This window comes from Micropterus salmoides, unplaced genomic scaffold (genome assembly GCF_014851395.1).
Source record: "Micropterus salmoides isolate LMB-PRFRI ecotype aquatic unplaced genomic scaffold, ASM1485139v1 Ms_hic_scaffold_2, whole genome shotgun sequence".
NCBI classification, from domain to species: domain Eukaryota; kingdom Metazoa; phylum Chordata; class Actinopteri; order Centrarchiformes; family Centrarchidae; genus Micropterus; species Micropterus salmoides.
In genome coordinates this window covers 23,465,697-23,490,947 of record NW_024041150.1, presented here as the reverse complement: position 1 = coordinate 23,490,947, position 25,251 = coordinate 23,465,697, and the positions used below count along the sequence as shown (strand labels likewise).

Below are 25,251 nucleotides of genomic sequence, written 5' to 3'. Positions count from 1 at the left end.
AACCTCTACTGCGACAGACAAGTTTTTATATGTTTCACTTTCTGTCACCAAAGAACTCGCTGACAAACAAGAGATAAATACTGCATAAGACATGGCAGGACAAAAATGGACTGTTCCTTTGTTGTTTCTGGGGCTTGATATGTCTCTCCCTCACAGATATCAATGGATGAGAGGAGGCAACGCAGAAAAACACACGAAGTACACAAAAGTGCAAACAAAAGATGCCCAAAATGCACAGAACTCTGGCAGCTCATCAAAGCACACGCTCCGAACGTCGCTGCTATAAATTATGCTGAAGGTTCTATTGTTTGTTTTGCCTTCTTCTTCTTCAGATCATGGAAAGATTTAAAGACGCGGTGGGCGGTGGGAGCTGCAGGCGTACTTTTTTTTTTGCCTTCTCTACCTCCCCTTCTCCCCTGGTGTCATGGTTGTGTTTGGGATTTGGAGCACATCTAGTTTTATCTTCCCTCCTTTGTGCACTATTCCTTTAGTAACCAAGCAATAAAAACCACAACCGTGTGCCAGTCAAAACACAAGCCATGCTCGTGCCAACAGCTTGTGCTGAGTATTCTGGCATTCGTGCCACCAATCTGCAGGGATCTGACACACGCTGTCCGTTGAGCCAAGGCCGCTTTATCGGCAAAGACATCTTCTTGCAACAGAGATAGTCATTTCACTGGCGAGCTGATGACCAAGTGAGTGAGTGAAGCAATGTAAAACATTTGGGCCAAGGAGAGATCTCTAGCGGCTTCTTTATTCAGTGTGAAGCCCCAAAGCACATTTTGCCTTACAGTATGTTTGTGCATGGTGTTGGGTAACACTACGTAATGGTAGCCTATGCAGTACTTGACCTGTAGTCATGCAATGTTTTAATTAGCAGCTGCGCATTTTGTTTGCAGTGTGAGGGCCAAGAGACAGACTGAGACAGCCAAAGGTGTCAGTAGGCTACTTTTTGATAGCCTTGCTCTCTAGTGTGCTTGTACATTAAGATGCTAGCCTGTGAAGAAGTGCATAACACAACTGCTCTTGAGAAAACTATGCTGTTTTTGTTTGGTAAGTAACAATGCAAACATTTTAAAATGATGATTGTGTTAATGTGTGGGTAAAGATACACATTGAGGCTCAGCTCAATGCTAATGTAGTAAAAAGACATATGCATATGTTATTTTTAGTAATCAATTTCAACTGACACACATCCTAGTCAAACCCACAACTGCTAAGTCAGCCAATAGTGGTCAACCAGGCACTAAACATCTTAGCAAATTTGCTTGCTAGCTGTAGCAAGCAAGTAGCCTGTAGCCTGTCACATGCCTCCTGCTTTGCAGTTCCCATGAGAGTGTCTTGATAATGTCGAAATTGAACAGGTTTCAATATATTCCCCGCAAAGTAATGTCCATGCTAGTGTTTTATTAAAAAAAAGAGAGAAATACATTCAACATGTTTGTTAAGCGTCAAGAATACAGTTTTGGTGAGACACTGAATGTAAACATATCAGGGGACCTTTGACAATAACCATCATTATTCTGCATGCTCAGTGGAACAGACTGGACTACTGTAACAGCAACTAGATTAATGAAACAGAAAGGTTCAACACTATCTTCTGAGTTTACAGGTGGTTTGATGTATTACTTTCATTAAACCGGAGACATTACACAGGATCACATCCTTGTTTTGCTTGACCACAAAGCACCTTCTCTGGACTTGAGTAAAGTCCCTTTTCTCAAGGGCACAATTAGAGTAATCACTGAGAGTAACTGAATGGAAATCCTACTTTACTTGCCTGGAATTAGAGATTCCTATTTGATCTGAGACTTCACAAGTTTGCCAACCTTCAGGGTGCTGCAGCCTTTTTAATGTGCTCCATCATTAAAAGTCACAGAGACATAGATTCAGCAATCTACTAAACCTGGGTCACTTTTCACTGCAACTGATTGGATATTTCTGCCCAAACTGAGACCACCCATGATAACGCTGCTATGGCCCCCAAATCAATTTGCGGCAGAATACGTGCCCTCCTTCACATTCTGCTATTCACCACGTGTCACGTCTTGTCCCTTCCCTCATCCTTCAATGGCTGCGTATAATTGTTCCACCAGTGGCAGACTTTAATTATTCACATGATGCCAAGGCTCAGGCGGTGGCAGCTCTCACCTCATCCATCACCATGAACTATGGCTCCGCCAATCTACAAATGCACTGTCTACCAGTTGTGTTATGTGTGCGCCATATATGATAAACATCTCGGAAGCAAACTGCTGATGGTCTTCATTATTTTCAGATGGGTTTGAGATTAACAGAGAGGAATGGAGGGCAGTTATCCGCTTGGCATTACACTGCTTTATAGACCACTTTGTATTTCAGAGGAAAGGGTTGGGAAATTATATTTTATGTGGCTTCTGTAGGAAATACAAAAAGGCAGTCTCTGTCGCTTCCCATCTTTTTGTTAATCTCCTGTCTCTTTCTCTTTCTTTCACTCTTCATCTCCATGTCCATTCTCACTCTCCCTCCTCCCTTCCTCTGAATCTCTCCATCCCTCTGCTGTAATTCTTGCATCCTAAAATGCTGCAGACATTAACCACAATAGGCTGACATTCATCCAGCAATACTATCTCCTGAAGTTAGCATTTTTCACTGTCAAAACAATGTCAATTCAGCAGTGGGGAAATGCACGCAGCTTGATTAACCGTTCTGCTTCATTAAAAGTTGATGATAAGCAATAGCTATTGGAGCGTCATCTGCAGAGATTGTTAAAGCCCCTCAAATAAACACAGTTGTCAAGTTGTAAGCAGGGTTTCTGTGGCTGTAGATGCACACAAAAAGGTGGGGTAAATCCACAGCTTCTACATTGTTTTCTAAAGCTGGGGAAGTATTATTTCCTTGTCATGAGGTGAAATATCAACAATAAGTTCCTTTCTATGGTATCCATGTCAACTTAAACATATCTGGCAAATGTAACTGTTGTATTATTGTTAATTTTAGAAACAATAACAGGCAGAAATGGTAGATGTGTTGGGTTAGTGTTTCGATCCCTGGGTCCTCCTGTCCACATGTTGCTCAAGTGTCCTTGAGAGAGTCACTCAACCCCAAATTGCTCCCCATGAATTTGTATGGGGAAAAAACTAAATCACCTTTAAAATGCTTTGTGATGTCATGTGTAATGTAAACAGGTTGAATATAGGTCGATTGCATGGCAACAATAGTCAATGTAAACCTATGTACACTAAGGCTTCTCACTGGTGAAAATCATTGTATACTTTCACAAAAAATGCTGGATGGTTGTTTTGCTTTCGGATGCACTAATCGACGAGGAGACCAGCCTGAGCTGTGTTAGGTGAGGGATTCCCCACAAGGTAAATGTAAACATTACCGCAGTCGAGCGGCGGTAGGGACCTGATGGTTTTTAACGGTAGAAATGCGGCAGTGGATGCTGTAACATTATATGGACCGGAAGTACCCAACACTTGCAGTTTGTGTTCTTTCTTTTTCATGAGTTGAGAGGTGATCCAAATAAAATTTAACTGCTTTACGGGGGAGTCGCGGTGTGAGCCGCTATGCTGGTCTATTGTTTTGCCCTCCGGGTCACCGCGCATGTCACATGACTGAAAACTGTGAATTGAAGACAATTGTTTTCACAGGCTGGGTAGTACTCTTTAGGACTAGTAAATGGATCTTGGTGTGAATTCTGACCCCTGAAAGGATCTATTGGTTAAGTGGAAAAATGCACTTTTCTAGGAAGCTAGTCTATGTACTCTTCAGTCGTACATGGGTTCAATTATGTTGTAAAACCGACTGTCTCGAAGAGGGTACCCTCATGTTATCTTTTGAGGATTTCATGCAAAAAGGAAAGCCAGCATATTGTGCTCACAAGCTAGCTCCACGTGTACTCACACTCGGTCGGTGCCATAACTGCGGTAGTCCACTGCAGCAGAAACGGCCACAATTAGCGCCGGAACTCCGTAGCCCACCAGGTAGAAGTAGCGCCGGCGCGAGTGCTCGCTCTCAAACACCTCCACCAACATGATGTAGAGCTGCACGCCCTCCAGGAACATCCACGTGAACGCTGCCAGGAAGAAGAAGTGGAGCAGGGCAGCGAAGACAGCACAAGCAATCTGGGAAGGGTTTACATAGCGGTGGACACAAACAAAAATGAGAGAGATAAACAGGGAGGAAAAAAAGAAGGGAGGTGTGAGTACTCACAGTAGAAAACACATTTCAATAAAATCACATTTGGGGTTTTAGCTGATTTCCTGAGGGATTAAATGTCTCGATACAGGGCATGTAATGACTAGTGTGTCATCCAAGTGACTATAAGGGAGAAGCATTTTCTGACCTATGCATGTTTACATCTTCATGCAATTAGTATTGCTAAGCTTTGTTTGGCTGGAGTGATTGGATGTTTGCCTGTAGTGACTGGCAGAAGAATGCTGCAGCTACTGAGCCCATGTGGTCTTGTTTGCTGAAGCTGGCAGCATGGAGGAAAGAGAGATACGAAGAAGTGAAGTCAACAGTCCCAAGAGCCATTTGGGGCTCACTGCATTTTATACCAAGACCAGGTGTAAGCACATAATGTAGTTACACACTTTTCTGAGCTGATAAGCAGTACATACAGGCGAGACCAGTATAAAGCACACTGTCATTTGCATGCGTGCATGTGCCCACCCAATTTCTAACAATAATAAGATACATGGATTGATGTAATTATTAGCACAGTTGAACATAACTAGCTTATTTTGTCACTGAAATGGTTTCAATTAAATAACTAAAAGGTTGAGCGGACATTAATTGCAGTTCAGGAGAGTGATCTTAGAGCCTGGCAGTGAATCACACGCATAAAATGTTATGGAAGGGAAAGGTGTGGGCCAAAGCATTATCTTTAAATTCACAGGGAAGTAGCTTTTGTGGATAAACTATGGTGTTTTGAGATTTGGTTCTTCCCTATAGTTATGGAAATATTTCAAGAGCAAAACATAAAAACATAGATGTGTTTTGATAGCACTGGGGCTGAAAAGTAGGGGTATATATTTTCTTTCTCTGTGAATTTCTATTAATCATAATTCACCTGCACTTATAACACAGTTGTGAAATGTAGATATGTGTGGGATAATTTGATATAAACAATGACAACAAATAAATAACTACAATTGTTATGAAGACAAATTGCAATAAGATATATTCTAGCCTCTGAACCCAAGTTATAGACTGAGATCATTTCATAACGTGCTCAGACAATCTTTCCCTAGAAGAGCAAAGCAACTAACTGTGTACTCTGCCTCATTAGTAAGCAAAAATGGCATGATTGCGAGAAGCTGTAGGTGGAATAAAGTCCTCCGCCATCCTGTATACATGTAATGACTCCACATTTGTCTGCAGTATGAGTGTTGAACACACACTTGAAGATGACTGTGCGGTGACAGCATGCCTCCACTTGCTGCCACAGCTGAGCTCTTACAGGAAAGCAATGCCACCCAAACTACAGTTATTACACTAGAAGACGATTTAGTGTATTGAACAGCTTAATCCAGATTAATAATAAGTGTTTACAAATTGGAAAACAGCATCAGCAGGTAGGGGAGGGGGACACTTAACAGTTGCTCAAAATGCTACTACCTGAGTGTTTACATGAATTAAAAACATTAAAAGGTATCACATCAGTGTTTTCAAATTTTTGTACTTTTAACATCACTACAGTATCCACCAGCCGCAGTCTTACCGGCTGGTCCCCTCGATTGATCCCCACCAGGAACAGGGACTCTGCAATGAACAGGCAGATGCAGAGGTTCTTATGGATGGTGTTGCGATCACTCTGGAGGCCGCGGAAGAAGCAGAAGGTGAAGAGGCTGATGAGCAGGCAGACCAGCGACAGGAGGATGCCAACCCAAGTAATGACATCAAGAAGCATGTCGTGAACAGGGTCTGTGTTCTGTAAGTGATGGAAGAAAGAATTTTCTTATTATTGTACCCAGAACCACATTTTGGTATTTGAAAAGACAGCATGGAAAATATAATGTATGGATCCTTGGGTTTGTGAAAGGCGCTATATAAATCAAAGTATGTAGGTCATGTACAGGAATTCATTTCTAAAGAAAAAATGAAACAAAATAATAAACAATAAATGGCAAAATAAATAAATAAATTCTATCCTAACAGCAACACTAAAGGTTTTATTTTCAGTATTTATTTTTTTGTTTTTTAGGGGATGTGGGTAAAGTGCATTCACTCAACCCTCCAATAAACCACTACACAGCAAGCCACAGGTGGCAGATATGAATCATGAATTAGTCAGTGTGAATCAATCTAAAATGCCCCCCTATTGTTTCATTTTGGTCAGGCAACAAAGTGGAACAAAGTGAGCAGTCAAAGAGGCCACAGGTGTCTAAGGCCAACACAACAGGAACACAATCAAACCGCAACATGGTCAATAACTTTCGCTGTTGCTTTTAGATAATTTTCTCTTTTCAAATAGTAATTTGCGACCACAGACAGTTTTGGGCACTAAAAAGCCTTTTGCCGACAATAAATTTGGAGCTTTATGGGAGAGATAAGAATCAACAGTGATTCCACCACAGCCATGAAAGAGAATTTACATCAGTCCATAAAAGCCAAGTGCAGATAGGGATACTTGGACAGAAGCGCGAAAAGGCAACACACTCTAAAACAGCAGAAGCTGCAGAATGACTGACTTCTGTGGCCCTAAACACATTAAAACAAACACATTAGAACAAACATCCTGTCAAGGCTGCCATGGGTAAAAATTGGGGCCCGTTAGAATTGGAGCTTAGTTCAAAAGGTGGCATCTTGTCAATAAGTTCTGTGCCCATTTATGCTGCTTCATCAGTGGTTCCCAACAAGGGGTTCTTTTACCCCATGGGGTTCATGGAAAGATTGAGGAGTGGCTCAGTTCATGTGACAAATTAGAGAGATACAATTTGATTAGAAAAATATACATCCACATATATCTAGTCTGCTGTAATACTTTAGCACCACATGACCAAGCGTGCGTGAAAACTAGCTAGCATGTGAGCAGAGCAGTTGAAACAGTTAGCTGAAAGTAATGCATAAATTGTTGATAAGTAATGGATAAATGGTTGAAATAGGTGAAAATAATGAGTAAATGACTCAAACGTCCAGATTCTACTGCTCCTAGTGCTAGAAGTACAAATGCAAACAATGACAGTTGTATTAAAACAACTGTAACACCCACTTCTATATAGTAAATAGATAAATAATATCAAGTTTAAAATGTATTCAAATGAACACAATTGGAACATGGCAGGTGGTGACGATGAAGGGGTACTTGAGTTCATCTAACATGGCTGTGGGGGTACATGTGATGAGAAAGGTCGGAAACCACTGCACTGTAAATGAGTCTCCTATATGTAAAACATGGGGATAGGTGTCATAGGGTGACATCTTGATTTATTAACTAAACATAATTACTGCATCAAAACATTTTAGCCAGCTTCTGAGGCTTCCTAATTTCCCGAAGGGATAGTCCTCGTTTTCAGCCTGCTGGGCATTGATATATATATATATGTATACACACAAATATATGAATTCAGAGTGCACAACAGACTGTCATCCCTGCTGGGACTCGAGGACTACCTGGGTGGAACTTTTTAGTTTTGACAATGACGACTGAATGCTAATGAAGATCAAAAGGCATTATTTTAACACAGCAGAACATTACAGATATTTTAGTGCAGACAGTTAATTAGCATTGACAGCCAGTTAAAGATCAGCGCAGGTGAAAGCTAAGCTAAACTCCTCTTAACTGTGTATACATCAAGCACTGACACTGTACATGAACTACCAGACTTAAGAGTACAGTTTGGCTGTTTAATATCAAAGGCTGTGTATGCAGCAAATAATGTATTGCTCCGAGTTATAACAAAGGACAAACTACTATATTTGCTTACTTTGAGAAATAATGCAGCAAAAGCATACTATGTCTAAAATGTCTCTCAAACAAGCATCTCTTTAAATCATATTTTGACCACAGTCAGCAGTATTTTCAGCGGGGGCAGGGGGAGAGGGACCATCAACGTCCACGGTTGGGTTTTCTTTCTATTTTTTGTCTTCCTCCCTCCATCAAGTTACAGTGAGGAAACTTGGGGGATGAAGTATCACACAAAAGGCTTGTTTAGTGGCAGCTCAGCTAACGCTAGCAGAGAGGGGAACAGATGCTGATCATTAAGGGGCTCTGGTACAATAACAGCCGCAGTGTTCCTTGAGTCTGGGGAGAGCGCTCTTTTGATTTTCCTGCCTGATGAGCCGTTGTGTATACGTTGGACAGGTGGGGGTGGGGGATAGCAAGATGTTATATAGAGCAGACGTCTGTGTGTGTGTGTGTGTGTGTGTGTGTGTGTGTGTGTGTGTCAGTTTGTGTGAAAGTAAGGCTGATTTCAGCGCCCTTACTTTAGAGGGGTGCCTACACAGTAGGTGGCAACAGATGTCGATGTTTGTGCTTGCATGCTCTGAAGGTGTGTGGTGCATGTGACACATAAGTCTGTTTGCAGTCCACTGCATTTCAGAGGTTTTGATGCGGTGGGTGGTACTAGCTGTGTCACATTGTGAGGGGACCCTAAGGTCTCCTGGGCTAGTGAGCTGTGCAGTGGCTGCAGGCTCTATCCATCACAATCTCACCTTCAACTGGAGGGGGGCCGGGTCAGAGACAAAAGAGAAGGCAAGGGAAAGAGAGAGAAAATAAGACAAAGCTATAGAAACAGAGAGAGATGGGGAAGGAGTGTATCTACACCTGGGTGATGGATTTACTGTGGAATGATTTCTTTGTTCTTGGAGGTGGATGATGGCTGAGACGTCACCAGCCACAATGCCTCTGCTGAAAAGTTTCCTTTTACAGGGGGCTGTGCCCAGACAGGATGGCAAATGATGTGATCTGCAAAGCCTCTGCACCTAACCTCACACCGACAAGACTCCATGATGGGAATCAGTGTAGTGGTCTCTAAAGTGGGCAGACGTAATTTGCTCTGAAATTCACTCACTGTGTCGCAAGGGCGGCCGAGTCATGCAGCATCCATGTAATTTAGCAGGGCGAGGCACATTTGTGCACATTCGATTTGTCTCCCAATCTCTCTCTCCTACATTTTTCCCTTTCTTAAACACACATATTCTTCATTCCAGACAGATGCCTGAGGAGATTGGCTTTGCCCCCCGATCTGTTCACACGCAGCACAAAATAAGGTTTCTGGGTACTCGAGCAGTCTGACAAGGAGGAGCAGAGGTGGCAACGAGCCTTTTGTATAGCACACTGGTCTTTCTAGGACAAGCCATCTGAACCTGACAACACATCATATGCACTTAATTACCATAATATCACGTGTCTAAAGCCAAAAACTAAACCAGTCTTCTCTGAAATGCGTAAGAGGGTGAAGTGGTGGAGAGAACAGAGCGTCAATCCTTTATACCTCAAAGAACCACTGAGCATGGGGCCATGAAGCCAATCCAATTAAAATGCATAAATCTCCCTATATGCCTCCAGAGTCGTGCTTTGACTCATGAAATACGGTCAGGCAGGGCAGACAGTTGCACTAAGGGGTAGTGGCCCACTGCTGGGAGTCATGTGACAAGTTCACCTATGGTATGACTAAGGATTTATGATCTGCACAGGGATGAGGAACAGTTGCGGAGAGGGCGTATGAATCAGGGGTACTGGAAAACTTGTCACATTTAAAAGGTCTGGGAGACAGATACCAGCTTGTGTTGTGGGAGCTGACATTCAGCACATGCACCTAATGTCACACTGTGTTCTAAGCTCCAATAACAATGATATAATATCCAAATACGACATTCGGTTGCTATGGCAGTTAACATGGTCTCCATCTTCTCCGTCAGTAAACACATAAATAGATTTATTCTGAACCGTCTTGTTGTGTGTACTGTACCATGCTTATGTGTAGCATCATAAAATACACAACTAACCTTGACTGTCCTTTCTCATCAGAGTAAATGTCTGATGGTGCCAGTGTGGAGATGTTCTATAAGGACAGTGATGAATGTTACCCAAATACCACCCTTTCCATCATCCAGTGGGGTGTGCCATTGATTTATACTTACTGGTCTGTCTGGAATAGTGCCACTTATGAGTAGCTCAAGGCCTCCCTGGGGCCTATCTTAGCACACACATCTACTACGTAAATAATGGCCTGTAGGTGGAACCAGAGCAGGTCTATATTTCTTGAGCTGGGGCTTGTGCTTTAGCCCATATTTAAAAGCTTTTTTAATGCCCACCAGCTATCTTCACAAATGGTGGACTTCAATTCAAAAGCAAAGGGTTCAATAAAGAGCCTCAGGAGCTTGAATGGGCACGGGCCATTAGGGAATCTTGAAAAATTTGTTTTAAGCAGACCCTGATGAAATAGTGGCTATCCATGGTGTGTTTTTTGGAATGTTATTGAGCGCCTACATCTGCCAAAGCAAGACCAAGTGACCCAGAAAGGTTTATGCAACAAGGAGGCTAATCTGTTCAGCAGAACACTACCACTACTATCAAATGTTATGGAGGTCACTTTATTTGATTTATTTCAGATCAAACGCTTTATTTGACTTTGAAGTGTTTGTGGTGGTGACACAAGAGGTGTACACGTTTGACACCACCATTAGGAGAGCAAAATCCTGCCTTTTAATATCGTGTCGAGTGGAATAAATTTATTTCCAATACCTTTTAAGCTTCTTTGCAGTAAAAGCGTCAAAGCTCTGTGGCAGGACATCTCGAGGTTAGAATCATCAGCGCTCTTAGCAAAGTCACAAGTACACCCACTCTCACATCTCTTGCTCAAAAAAATCCTGTTTGCAATCATTCAGAAAAGATACAAAAGAGACATATAATCTCTCACACGCAGCTGCCGTCTGTGAGTACAGTTTTAATTTGTTTATGCGGCCAACGGCGCTTCTCAGCTCAGATTGCAGGATCAGTCAAAGGCTCAGCGCTAGATAGCTCCGAATTAGCAAACAAAGGGCTCGAGTGGCGACACAGGCAGCAGTGACAGCACTCGATGCCCTTGTGTTTGTCTAAGTGGCGGGTTACCTGAGCCACTGTATCTGACAGATATTGCATGAATCGGTGTACTCCTAAAAAGTAGGAGGCTTGGTTTAGATATTTGACATTAATGAGTTCTTTTGTGTCTGCAACATGAAAAAGATTTCACATTTGGTAATTTGGTTAAGGGCATCGCATTAGAGGCTGCCAGGGCTCTAAACATCTTGGGGTACTCGCTCGCAATTTTTCGACAATGTTCAAACAGCTACAATATGTGAATTAGAAATTATTCTGAGGAACTAACTGTATTCAAACATAATTAATCCCGATGAGACACCATTTGGAGTGTCTGCGCTGCTGAGTGTATCTAATAATCTCAAACACAATTACATTCTAGTTCAAGGGTTTCTTACGCATAGGTATGTGTGGGCAAAGTTTTTACTTTCCCCACACACAAAATCATGTCAGGTTGAGCATGATAACAAGGCACTTATTGTGAAAAGTAAGTGCGCATGTATTGGTTTTATAACAGATGTTTGTCCTCAAAAGGGTGCAAGTTTTGTCAGTAAGACCTTGTAAATCCTAAAGTTTATGGTAGGTAACGGAACTAAAGACTGTAGGACATGTCGGGGTTGTTTCTCTATATATTGATTGTTATTTCCTGATGACAGTGCACCACATCCCATTTGCAGAAAATCAATGCAGCGTCTTCAAATGATGTCGAGTGCACATGCGGGAACATTCAGTCATTTCTAATTTCCTGTGAAGTATGTGGCATTTTGAATGCAATCACAACTCGGTGCTAAAAATTTAACACCACAAGCCTGGTACAGCTGAAAGCTTATTAAGCCGAACATAAAGATCTCTGTATATAACACTATCATCATTCCCAACTAGCGTGCATACGATCCGTAGGCCAAAAAAACAACAAGTTGAAAGGTGATGGCGATACTGTAGCGAGCCCCTGTCCTCCAAAGGAAAATGGTAATTACAGCTTGTCTACCTTTTTTCTTTCCCAAGATGAGACTGAGAAATATACAAGGTGAGAATAACCTAATGGGTAATGCGTAATAACAATGCAGAGATCAACAGTGCTATGTTCAGTTACCATGGATACAAAAACAGTCTCTTCAATTTATGAACTTCCTTTCTCCCCCCCTCCCCCTCGCTCATTCACTGTGTTCTTAGATACAACAAAGTGACAGTTTGTCAAACAAAAAGCCTCCCCATTCAGTGGCAACTTCCAACAAGCTGCCTTTTATAACATCCAAGTGGAAAAGATAAAGAATAAGGGAAGGTGAAAAACCCCCCCGCTATCACTCAGAACAGGGGTGTAACCACTGTCCACTTTCCTCCGGTGAATGCACTACCACAAGCAAGCCAGGCTTTCCAAAATGTTAGGGACTGGCTTGACTGAAAGCGCTCCTTTTACTGCTTCCTTTTCTTTTTTCTTTTGCTGCTTTGCTTTCACTGTGTGAAGGCTCCCATTCTTCCCAGCTCCCTCTGTATTCCAGACTCAGCTTCAGCCCTGCAGAGAGCTTAGTGGGTCCAAAAGTCACGCTGCTGAGTGACAAACAGTGGCTTTCTTTAGCTAGAAGGACACCACACCTTCCCAGACCGGAGTGTTGTGTGTGTGTGTAGGATAAAAACAAAAAACTACTGAATTTTGAGTATGATTGTGTGCATTGCTGTTTTTGCAGTTTGGTATGTGCATTGTGTCTGTCTATGAAAGAAGAGAGAGTGATAGAGAGGGACTAGGGAATAGAGGGGGGTGAAGGAAGGTCTAGTGTTTTCATGGACAAGGGCCAACTGGGACGGTGCTCAGAGTGTTTTTTTTCGTCCCACTGATTCAGAAGAGAGGCTCTGGAGAGACAGATGCTATACTAGATTCAAAAAACTACTCTGCTCCGTCAGCAGTGAGCTCCTCAAACTTCCTGTGGCAGAAATAATTAAGCCGCCTGTCAGCGTCAGAGCTGTGACGCAACTTCTTCCCTGACCAGCAATTCTGCTACCTTCTCCAACTTGCTCGATTTTTCTTTCAGCTTTGTAAGTGCTGCCCACAATAATCAATTTTACACAAATCTCAAAGCTAAATTACAATTTCTATACAGGTTTTTTGCACAACTTTTTTTAGCACCTCCCAATTAACTGCTCTCCAGCACATCACATCACACCACACTTACTGTACTCATCATGTTTGTTTCTGTGGCTACAAACAAAATGGCGCACTGAGAGAACCCTGTGATATGGGCATACATACTTGTTTTCTTTATTACTCCTTTCTATCTTTACATAGATAAATAAAAGAAGCAGATGGAAATGACCCAGAGCAAAAAAAAAATCTAGATGTTAGATTTGGGGTTCAATAGCACGGATCCAAATCTGAAACATTCAATCACTTAATAAACATAATTAGGGTCAGCTCTAAACAATTTTAAATAAAGGTAAAAATAAAAAAACTATAAAGGAAAGCTAATTTAATGTCCTCATCTGGAAAGGTATTAAACCTGCTGGTCTCTAGGGCTAATGGTAAGGTTCCTGAATGTAACCGTGCACATCAGGATCTTTGTCTTTTAACTAAATTATACTTTCACAGTTCACATGTTAGCTATTCTTCATGAGACAATAAGTTTGTCATCCCCCCCCCTATATATGAGGAAAAATGTTGCTCCTTATCTCTTTAATATCACAAAGCTACCCGTTCTGAAATATGAATGACAAATCGTTAAGGATTTCAAGTCCTTAGCCCAGGGATGTGAAATATAAAGAAAAAATTGTTGGTGCTGTTAAACAGCTGCGAACACAAAACACGCCACACACTTCTTCACACACTGGAGGTTTAAGATGGCTGCAATCAATACACATTTTCCACTGACAGGGTCATTGTTGAAAACTATATGAATAGGGTGTGTATATTGGCACTTTAAATATTAGTCTGCTGTTAAGGTCAAAAAACTGTTATCAGTCTATTTTACCCTCTGAACTATAAATCAAGGGGAGATACATAACAGCAGTGAAAGGGATGCCTTCTACAATTCTTGACACTGTCTGGACCTTACTTTTCTTGTCAACAAATCATCTTGTAATGGACTGCCCGTGTGAACCATGATGGATCAATGCGTCTCTGTGCCTCTCAACTGCATTTGGTGAATTGCACATATGTGAGGATTAATAAATAGATCCATTGAAAAGCAAGAACGGGCAAAGAGCTGGCCTACCTTGACGTCCACGTGGGCCATGAGGACTGCAAAATTGGTCAGATGTGTACAGGAGCATGTGGTGTGCGTCCTGTTGGTGCCTAGCAAGCGGCAGTCCTGTGTCGACCAGTAACCAGTCATGCTTCTCTTGGAGTAACTCCAGAATGAACAGTTGGGGTTGAAGTTCTCCTCAGATTGCTGTTAGATGGCAAAAACAAATAAATGAGTAGAATAGTGGAATTACTAACACAGAGAATGTGCCTTCCATTGCTAGGTAAAACACAGGGGCCTGTTAATCACACATTAGCATCGTCAATTTCTACTTTCCTTTGTTTGCAGAATAAACATCCTCAATTCATCCGAACCATTTTCCCCCACTGCAATCCATATCCATTCTTAAATGAATTGCAGGTGGTTTTACTGCCATACAGCATCAAGCAGCCCCATGCTTGTTTTCCACTGTGTTTTTTGACCTTTCTCTTTAACTTTCACTGTGTGACAATGGACTGCCCCACTGTTTAATGGGTACCACTGCTGTCTGCGCCAGGCTGCGGCTCTTAACGACAAGCACGCCTCCCTTCTATCTCGCTTGGTAAAAGCAATCCATGACACAAAACATAACTGCTGATAAACAGATACATCAACTGCCTTTCCCTCTTGAGCCCAATTTCTTTTGTAGCTCCGTAAACAAATGGAGAGCACACTCACAGTCCTTTCCTTTGTGACTCACAGCTGCCAGGGTTAAACATATCTGCTTTCTTATTATAAACACCATGAGGAGCTGTAGTTTTCCATAGTTACACACTTGCTATGTTGTAATTAGTCTAATAAGATTTATCCTTTGCGAACGTAAATTTGCAGCTGATTGAGTTTACCCTTCACACATCCAAACCCTGTGTAAAATATTCCACTGCTAGGAGAAAGGATGACCCCCTGTCCCATTAATGACTTTAATTGGTCCCATTAAATGGCGAGGCAAGGAAGCACAACAATAACTAGAGGACATAGCATCATCCCAGAAGACCAGTGATCCAAAACCCCATGGTTGAGAGGGGGACTTAACTGTGGGAGGCCAGAAAAATAGGAACCCCTGCTCGATAGCAAGAGTTCAGATAAGTGAGATTTTCTCTTTGTAGTACCATTTACGGGGGGGGGGCCACAATGCTAGCTCTACACAGAGATGTGTACAGTGCAACAAATAAAAATAATAATAAATTGTTCTTGCCTGCCACAACAGCGCTTAAGAAGCAGAGTTAATCAGAGTGCTCTCTTTAAAACACCTCGGACTGGTTTACCAGTTTACCAGAGAATAGGGAGCTCTTGATTTGATGCACCAGAGTAAGCGCTCTATATGCAAAACATCAATATTGCATCCAATCAAGTTTAATTAATTGCGGGAGCCATACTTGTATTCATGATTATTATATGATTCATTGTACAGCCCTTGGTGTACAGTAGTGCTGTATGTTTATTACATTTTACTGAAATGATAATTCCAGCAGCTCTCTTGGCGCACTCCAGTGTTATAAGTGGAAGAAGTGCAGAAAAAAAATAAAAAAATAACACACTTTCCCAAATGGGCACAGTTTTATTAAAATGACTTGATCTGACCAAGAAAAGGGTATGAAAGTGCTGGTGCCCCAACATTAGACCAACAGTAAAATTAGTGAATCTACGGTCCAAATTAGAAATTACACTTAAGGCAGGTGAGTCACAGCAATAACTGCACTGACATTGCCCCCTGACATTTTCCTACCATTTAATTTTGACATCCATGAGCTATCATCCTTTTACTCTCTTTATCCCTCTGCGCTCTGTGATACCCCCCCCCCGTTATCGCTTTCCTTCCAGGTCCCTCCTACACATGAGACTGCAATTCTCCTATGGCTGTTCAGCATCCCAGATAATCGCTGAAAGCACTGTTCGTAGACAAAACAGGGATATTTCGATGGTAGCAGTGTGTGGGAAAGATAATGTAGTCAAATGGGAGAAGTCGCGACTCCCCACTATGACTAAGCAGCCTCCAGCAAGGCGCAATATGACAGATATTTGTTCTAGAGATCAGGCTGGTATTTGTTGAAACTAATAAACAACAACATGCATCCCCAGCATCACCTTGTGAGCAATTTGATTTCCCACAATATCATTTTTCACACCTTTCTTTGAATAAAACTTCAAATTAACTTAATTTTCTTGGTTTGAGGTGGGATATGTACCTTTTTTTGTTGCACTTCAGGGATGGAGAAAATTGCAATGAAATGGTTCTATCAAGACAGCACATGTGCAAGTGTGCTTTTGTGTGTAAGTAAAACACAAAGTGACAAAAAAGCACATTAAGCACAGAGGCAGTCACATCAAAGGAAAAGCAAAACATATCTCAACTCAGACGCACATAAAGGGACAGAAAATTACCTGTAGATGTCTGATGGTAAAAATGACAGGGTCAGAGAGGTAGACTTTGTTAGAGTCCTTGTTGATGGCAGCCGTGATAACTGGTGAGTTGACAATGACAGAGTAATTGGTAGCCATGGCTTCATTGCCCAGCTTCATGCTGGCGTTTTCCGTTGAAAGGTAGACCCCAATGTGTTTGTACAGGACGAATGCGATCCGAATTTCACCTGCGGGAAGACGATCGTGGAAAGTGTTCAGTTTACTAGTCTATTAAGATTATCTCTCAAATGCAACTAGGATTCGATACAGAACTATGAAAAATAGTCCCAGACCAAAGTACACAAACCTATGAGCACACACATTTGGCCACACAGCGCAGTGCCAGAAAATTTGACAAGAGTGTGTAAAATGGTGTGTTTTTTCTTCCATCAAGAGGCAAAAAGTATATTTTGTATGCTAGTTATACGGCTTATAAATACTATTCAATTTAAGACACTTTAGCAGCACTTGAGGACAAAAGGAATGCAGGAAGAAAATGACTCCGTTGTACCTTTGTTGGCACAAGAATCCGAAACTGTATATAGTAAAACTGTTAAAAGAGAGACCAATGTCAAGGTTGCCAAAATAGTTCCACAAGAGGAAATAAAGGATAACTCTTTCCCAAATCAACAAACAGTTATTTTAATTCAGCATTCAAGAAATGTGGTTACCACTCATCTATTGGGGCCAACAAAGGCGAACATTTTTCTTGTTAATAATTTCCTTCTCTGTCATACACATCTCTTTCCCCTCCTGCCGTCTCACTTTTGAGTACTGATATGAAAGAAAGTTCCCTCCCGCTGCGGCTGAGATCACTCACTCAGATGAAACAAAAACAATTTGGGTGCTATAGCACTGGCTGATGAGGAAATATCCGCCACCCTGCTATAATGATCCGCCTGGGCACGGCTGGACATGGACATAGTCATCCAGCTTAGAGGCACTGGGCGCAGCTTGAGTCGATTTCGATTTGCATGAGCTGATAATAAAGTCTAAAAATGGGGCTGCATTGCTCCTGAAGATAGCTATGTATTGTGTCTAACTGCCTCATTTACAGTTTAGAGGCAGTGCTTGAATGTAACTAATTCTACAGCCAAGGCCCTGTTTAAACACTGCAGAACGATCCCTGTGCTTTATATGCAGCCCAAAAAAGGATTTGAGAAGCAAATTGAAAGTTATTCACAGGCATCTATAATGAAATTCCTACAGAACCACAGCAGCCCATGCGATATGTCACATCCACATTTGGAAAAAAACTAACAAAAAAACCCCAGAAAGAATTTTCGATTAATTACAGTGGATCTTGTATGCCATGAACATTCTTCAAGTAATACAACAGTATTTCAATTATAGCAAAGTCGCATTTTGTCTGTTCAATCTTTTATCACAAGCCTGAATAATACTCTCAGCGAAGTTGCGCACAAGGCCTGATTACACTTCAAGCCAACAATAGGGGACCAATGAAAGCAGATTCAAAAGGTCTGACTACTCACCGTTTCTTCCGTGCTGCTTTAGCGTGTTAGCTGAGAGGTGGATGGAGTTGCCCTGTCCTCCAGTTTGTGGGAACTTCAGATCAGGCAAATTCCCATCTGTGCTCATCCTTGCCACCTCCAGCTCTGCACACAAACAGATCAAACCCAAACGAGACACACATTTAATAATCAATATTAGGCTTTATTAATAAGGCTCTTTTTTATTATACAAGCTAATAGACAAAATAAGTGCTGCAGACTACATAGTAAAGAACTGCAGAGGCACAACGGTGCACAGTATTCCAGCTGAGGCCTTAAGGGAAATATTCAACATTATTGGCAATACGGTTGTTTGATTTCTTGCTGAGAGTAGGTTGCGAAGACTGATACCACTATAGTGTCTGTGCCTTGAGTATAGTGCTATGTGCTATAATGGTTGTAAACAAGTGTTTTAAGTTCTCTGTTATGTGAACTTTCATAAACATTGGACCTTTTCCTATCTCTAACTTTCATCCCATGTCACATGAGCAAGACATTAGACCAGGGGCCGGCAACCCCCTTTCTGACTAGTAATTGCAGTAATTATATAATAAATAGGGCTTTCAATCGATTAAAAAAATCTAATTGATAACAAGTTTTGTAACTTGTTTGTAGTTTCGTAATTAATTAATCGAATAAATCAAAATAAATCATATATATCGATATTTGCCATGATAAGCATTAAAAATATTTTAATTCAAGTACATTTTGGTACATGAGTGCATCAACGATAATAAATTACCTTTTTTTCCACTGTTCATATGAAAAAACAATGCCACAACAATTTTTAGTTAAATAGTAATTGTTTTTTTGTGGTGTTGTGGATGACACCAGCCTCCTAGGTTTGTATAAGCAAGGCGCCATTGCACTGAACAAGAGCAGGTCAAACCTGAGCTGGAACACGTAAGTATTATTAACTACCAACATGCCATGTGTTGCACTTGACATCTATGTGACTTATTTGTCATCACTGCTCTTAGGGAACTAACAACTCTAGGTGGGAGCAGTCATAAGTAAACGTCAAACACATCCCCAATCACATCCCTGATTCAAAAAATCCATTCTCTAGTGTTAGCAGATTTTATCAATGCATGCATCTCCAATGAGCACTAAAGACTGTAGGTCTTGCAGCTTTGAAGTGTTGCCTCCCTCTCAACTCTGTGTGTGCAGGATAGGTTAGCATCTTGCTATATGCCTCTTAATCAAGTGACTATGAAGTGTTCAGGTGATATTGTTTCTTCTTAAATTCTAAAAAAACAAAGGTTGTCTTCACTTTGGGGGGGAAAAAAAGAGATGCCTTCATTTCAAGGAATCTTTCTCTTTGAGAAGAGCGGCGAGAGCGAGAGATACAAGGAAGAGATAAAGACCTGCTAAGGAAGACACGCTTGCTTCTAAGGCAACTCAGCAGCTGTTGTGTCTGAAGCAAGCTCCTAATTTATGGTTCAAAGACTTCGACGTCATACAGCAGAGGAAAATGAGCTGCTGATAGGAGCCTAGCTGAAATAAAAAGCTCATTCCATCAAAGTTATTACCGTATGATACAATTCAGTTTAATAAAGCAGTCGAGTGTCTCTAATCTCAAGTACCTGACCTGTGTGAAGTCTCGGCATTCCTAAATGTCACATGAACTTCCAAAGCAATGAGATGAATCCACTGATTCATTTCTATGCACACATGCAGAAAAGAGGTTGCACAAATGTCAAATTCCAAAAGAAGAGGTGAGCAATATGGACTAATACAGGTGTTTGGCATGAGTAAACAAGCTGTCATTATTGCAGTGGCACTTCACTTGTAAATGAACATAGAAATGATGTAGTGTATGTAAAGAATGACACTTTTAACACAGTTTAACCGTTATATGTTCAAATGCAGTTACGGTTATACTATTGACACAGAAGTTGAATGTAATCTAGATGTCTAAAACACTTGAAAGGATGAGTTCCAAGAATTTGGGAAATGTGTTTATTTGGATTCTTGCCAAGAGCTGATGACACGATTGATCACACTTTGGTCTATACAGTAAATATGCCGATTCTGTTGGCAGCCGATTAGCTTATCTTACCATACTGGAGAAGGGTATAACCTGCTCCAAAGGTAAACACCTACCAGCACCTATAAAGCTAAATAAATAACGCTTTATTTTATGTTTGTTTAATCTGTACAAAAACCAAAGTGTAAAAACAACGCATTGTGATTTTACAGGCAGGGTTTCGTGGCCGAGCGCAGTGACTGTCCAAGGAAAAATCTAAGACCAAACCCCCTGTAAAAATCACAACATGTTGTTTGCTTCATATTTTAAGCAGATTCACAAAATTTGTCAAAATGTCTCTTTTACATTTAAACCAACTTTAACTGCGGTTTATAAGATACATATGCATCTTTTCACCCGCAAATCGTCAAAACCATGCAAACTGCACTGTAGCTTTGGAAAAAAACAAAAAGAAGCCTCTGCCCCACGAAAATCATTTTCATTTAGTGTAATTGAAAATGAAATTCTTACGCTCCACAAAAAAAAAGAATTATATGTGAATAATTATAATTTAGCAAAAAGGCCAACTAGGACTTTGCTCCTCTGAAAATATTAAGGCAGCATAGCATTAGCATAGCAAACCCCAACCTCCTCGATATGCACAATATTTTTGGTGATTCGTGATTCTTCCAGGTACTGTATACCCTCATTAGTGGATGTTTTTTTGACAGCTCTCTCTGTTTTCCACCAAATGTAATTGTGTAACTACTTGTGATGCCTTGATGTTAAGTGTCTCTGTTTTTTTTTTTATTTCAGAACTGCGTTTTGAGACAGAACATTCACTTTCATATAGGCTCCCATCATCTGTCTAAGAGGCTGATTTCTGACCATGATCACATTTTCACAGTCAATGACACTGCATTTACCTCTACTATTCCACTTCATTAACGGCTGGCAGATTTGTCTGCAGTGGAGAAACTCAACTTCAAACGCAATTTCAAGTATAAGAAATAGAAACTTCATTAAGCCTGGTAAGGCATTCAGCTGATGATCTGATGTCAGTGGACTATGACACCTCTGTCTTTGATAAAGGTTAGTGCCCATGAAAAGCTACAAAGAAGCCACATTTAATCCTCTCTTTGTAACTGTTCTCATACCAAAGCTTCCCATACCATCTCTTAAAAAAACCAAAAACCTTTGTATTAACATTCTCTTGTGCTCTTGCAAAGGCCAGGGGGTTTTGGTGATACATTCCTATTCAACTTAGCTAAGACAATACCCCAGATAGCTCACCATTCCCTGGATTCCAAGCCTGTCTTTGGAATAAAGGAAGCATTTTTCTTCTCCGTCTCTCACTCTCTTTTCCTGTGTGGTTGTGTAAAAGAGCTTACGACGGGCTTTAGGGAATTTCTTTGATGCCATAGTAGTTGTTGGACCCAAAGGCTATACCTTCAAAGCCCGTTTAAATAACACGCTAATCGGCAGAAATCCGTTCAAGAGATTATCATGCAGAGAGTGAAGCACACTCTTGTGCAGACAAAGTCCTAGACGCGCACATGCACTGTGACATGTAAACAAACACAGACACAATGGGTGACGATTGGAAATATCCTTTTTCTTTGAAAGCGAAGAAAATAGATCTCATTAACAGCTTGAGTCTAAAACTGGAACAAGCCTTTCGTACTGCTCAAGACTCACTTTAAAGCGCTGCTACCGGCTCACCACGACATTGAGAACGTGTCACCAGGTGCAATGCGTGTGAGCTATGGCGCACCTGCACACACACAAAGCCCTTCACTTTACATTTAAGTCAATGTGGGATATCAATAATTAACTGCTGCAGTGATTACCCATGTTTAAATGGGCCTACTTGTCCTCATTTAACTACCCTGCATGGCATGAGGGATTGCAGGAGCCAACTGGCTGAAAAAAATAAGCAGAGCAAACAAAGAGATAAGGGCTAGTAAACATGTCACCAGCACATAATTAACCAGACTACCAGTATGCGCTATAAAATCTCACTCGAGTTGAGCAGGCATCGTCTCATTCCCCTCTCCAAACGAGCCCAGAATCTCCTTAATACCCACATGAATTGTGTGCCAGATACAATGAAATCCTTTTTATTAATTCTCCTTACTTCCTTTTAAGTCAGTAGACCTATATTTTTAGGTTGCCATGGCAGCAGGAACTTGGGAAAAAAAGCCCCACTTGTTCAGAGAAGAGATACATCATAGCATTATTTTTTCTTAATTCCCCCTTGCCCCACTAGTCTACGTCTGCAAAAAAAAGTTATTTGATTTAATTTTATTTTGTGCTCCGTAAACGGTTCTTAGTGTAAACTGCAGATTTAATCAATTGGAATTTTCAACAACTGATGTATCCAACTTTGAAAAGCACCACTCAGGAAAATGTTGGTGACAGAACTTCACTTGGTATTTATACACAGAATAATGAGCCCTGATCCCTGATCTGCACGACTAGTGGTTAATTCACTCAGGACAACTACATCAAATACTTTGCTTGCAATAGTTATTGTTTGGCGGTGTGGCTTTGTTCTGGGACCCACTGCCTCTCCATGTGCCTTCGTGCATACATGGAAAGCCCAAGGCAGAGAGCAGCAGCAGCAGCAGCAAAGACCCCCGGGTACAGAACAGAGCTGCATCAATAAATACAGAAATACATTGATTGGTCAGGAAAAGCCTCAAAGGAGGAGCTGGGGTGGCAGTTGGTTACAAGCGGCTTGCAGAGAAAGCAGCAAGGGTAGGCAGGCTAGAGCGGCTTAACTAAGGCTCCTTGTATGGCTTTGCCAATGAATGCTAGGAGGGAAATCAGCTGAGCTGTCAGCTTATGTAGGCTTCACATGACATGGGCTCCTATCAGCTGATGCACTATGATTGTGATCTGAGCTTGAATTTGTTGCCTGCCTGAACTTACACTATGCCTGATTTCTGGCTATTAATTGACATGAATATAAACATAATCATTTCTACATAATTGATGATTTTCAGCTGACTGTCATCAGCCATAAGCAGCCCTGCCAAACTTAACCTCCTGCGAGGGAGGAAGCATTAGTCCAGTGACCTTCATGCTTGTTCCACAGCCTCAAGAGCTCTGCTGTCAATATGAGCGCACCCTGGATCAATAGCTGTATTGTGAACTTTGTAACCCCTGTACAACTGGCAAGACCAGTGAAGGATGAAACAGGAGACACACAAGAGAAACACCACTAGTAAACAAAGATCGAAGCAAACACTCAGCTCTTTAAATTTAATTTTCTAAATATCATAATTGACAATGCTGGGTCTTCCAGCTGAGGTAATAATTTGTTTCCCTGCAGCTTTAGGAGAAATTAACTTAATTCTTTCCAAGCTGGTTTATTCTAGCAGACGAAGACATCCAAATTAAAGTGTACCTTGCTAACTTGTTTTGATCTAAAAAAAAAACAGTTCTTTGTCTGTATGTACAAGATGATTGTGTGTCATCACAACTAGTCTGAAAGCCAATCATGTTGGAGTATGTCACTTACACGTAAGTGTGATGTGGAAACCTCTCTCGACTTTTTGCGACATATGAGACACCTCATATATGTGTGCGTGTTGCTCACAGGAAGTCAGCTTGGCCAGAAAGTCTCCAATACTCATTCTTTCAACTCTGACTAAACAAAATGTCCTTAAGAAAATGTCCTAAATTTATTGTCGAATGTGCCCCAGCGAGCAACTTTCATAGCAATGAATGGGGTGGCATCTTAGAATCTGGTCTCCAGCCCATGGGAAAATCCCTACAAGTCTCAACTTATCTTTCCAAAACCAGTGTTTTATTATGTCTTAAAACATGTTTGGGATTTTTCAAATTTCAAACAAGCAAATCTTTATTCACATACATTTGCATGTGTGGATGCACAACTAAATTTTCCTAGTATTTACTCACGGATGTTGTCGGTGTTCTCTTGCACGATGTCCGTCTTCAGCAGGTTATCGGCCAGGACAAAGGCCCCTTGCTCCACCGTGTCCAGCAGCATGGTGGCAGCCCTCAGCTGCTCGCCTGTGCTCAGCTCCCCCCACGCTGCCTGGGCGTGCGGCTGCAGCAAATTGTTGACCGTCTCCACCATGGCCTGGGAAGTCCAAATCATTGATTTAGTGAAAAGAAGCTAAGCTGGCCTGGGACTACTGTTGTTCTGAAATGGTGATTTGGTAAATGGAATGAAATGAGTGAAGGAGGACCATAGAGAGGTCAGCACTGACAAATATCACATCAGCCCCCCTACCGTTTTTCATTTGAATTGTTCCATAATAATCTTTCTACTGATCAATATCATGACCCTATTTCCAATTAATTTAAAAGTTACGCTTTAGGACATGGATCGTCAACTAGTAGCAACAACACCTGAATCTGTAATGACACTGGATATGTTGTTAGATTCCTTTTGTTACCGTTTCCATGTAAAATTAATCATGTAGATGAATCAGAGCCAAAGCTTACACGACTAGAGGCCAATTCTTACATGTCTTGAGGCTAGAGTCTTTAATTGGTGTGATTAATGTTCTCCCATGCAGACAATCCCAAAACAGAAAAGAAACACCAAAACATTGAGACATTCCAATGGACGTACAAAGTATTTGCTGGTAGCAACTTTCTGCACCTATTCAGCTCACATCTTTCCTGCATGTTGATAGCAGAGAACAACCACTGTGCCTTCTTTAATCGCCCCACAACAGTGCTGAAGCTAGCAAGCAAGGAAGAGACAAGAACATTCTCAAGACAAAATGAAAAATTAAGAGCCATTAAAGATTTAAAAATGCCAATGGCAAGATTTATGAATGGAATACTAATTGGTCAAGCAAAGCAATCCATTCCCCTTGCCACTGCTTCGAAGTGCGAAGCGCAATGGGCCCGACTGCCCTTACAGTACATTAGGTGGTCAGAGGCATAGTTATTAGAAATGCCCTGTACTACTAATAAAAGAAACACATCCACCCTTCAAAAGGAAATATTTCTGATAAAAGTTTGCTTCAAATTCTGATACTCCCTCTGCACTTCTTCAAAAGCCGGTTTACACACATCCTGAAGATGGAAGCTATGATGTATGTTAAAAACAGGGGGCTGTCACACTGCAGAACTTCTCTCTGAACTTTACTCAGATCCCCCTTT

At 41.3% G+C, this 25,251-nt stretch overlaps 1 protein-coding gene across 7 annotated transcripts in view; it reads right to left on the bottom strand.

Annotated features, from left to right (window-relative positions):
* Positions 1-25,251, bottom strand: part of LOC119912376 (adhesion G protein-coupled receptor L3-like) — a 224,473-nt gene that overhangs the window by 28,807 nt on the left and 170,415 nt on the right. For all 7 annotated transcript variants that reach the window (XM_038731552.1, XM_038731549.1, XM_038731551.1 and 4 more), the window contains 6 exons: positions 24,031-24,214; positions 18,117-18,239; positions 16,606-16,811; positions 14,215-14,391; positions 5,711-5,920; positions 3,889-4,109 (listed from right to left, as the gene is read on the bottom strand). In XM_038731552.1, the coding sequence (XP_038587480.1) occupies positions 3,889-4,109; positions 5,711-5,920; positions 14,215-14,391; positions 16,606-16,811; positions 18,117-18,239; positions 24,031-24,214 (1,121 nt within the window). The remainder of the gene's footprint in view (positions 1-3,888; positions 4,110-5,710; positions 5,921-14,214; positions 14,392-16,605; positions 16,812-18,116; positions 18,240-24,030; positions 24,215-25,251) is intronic.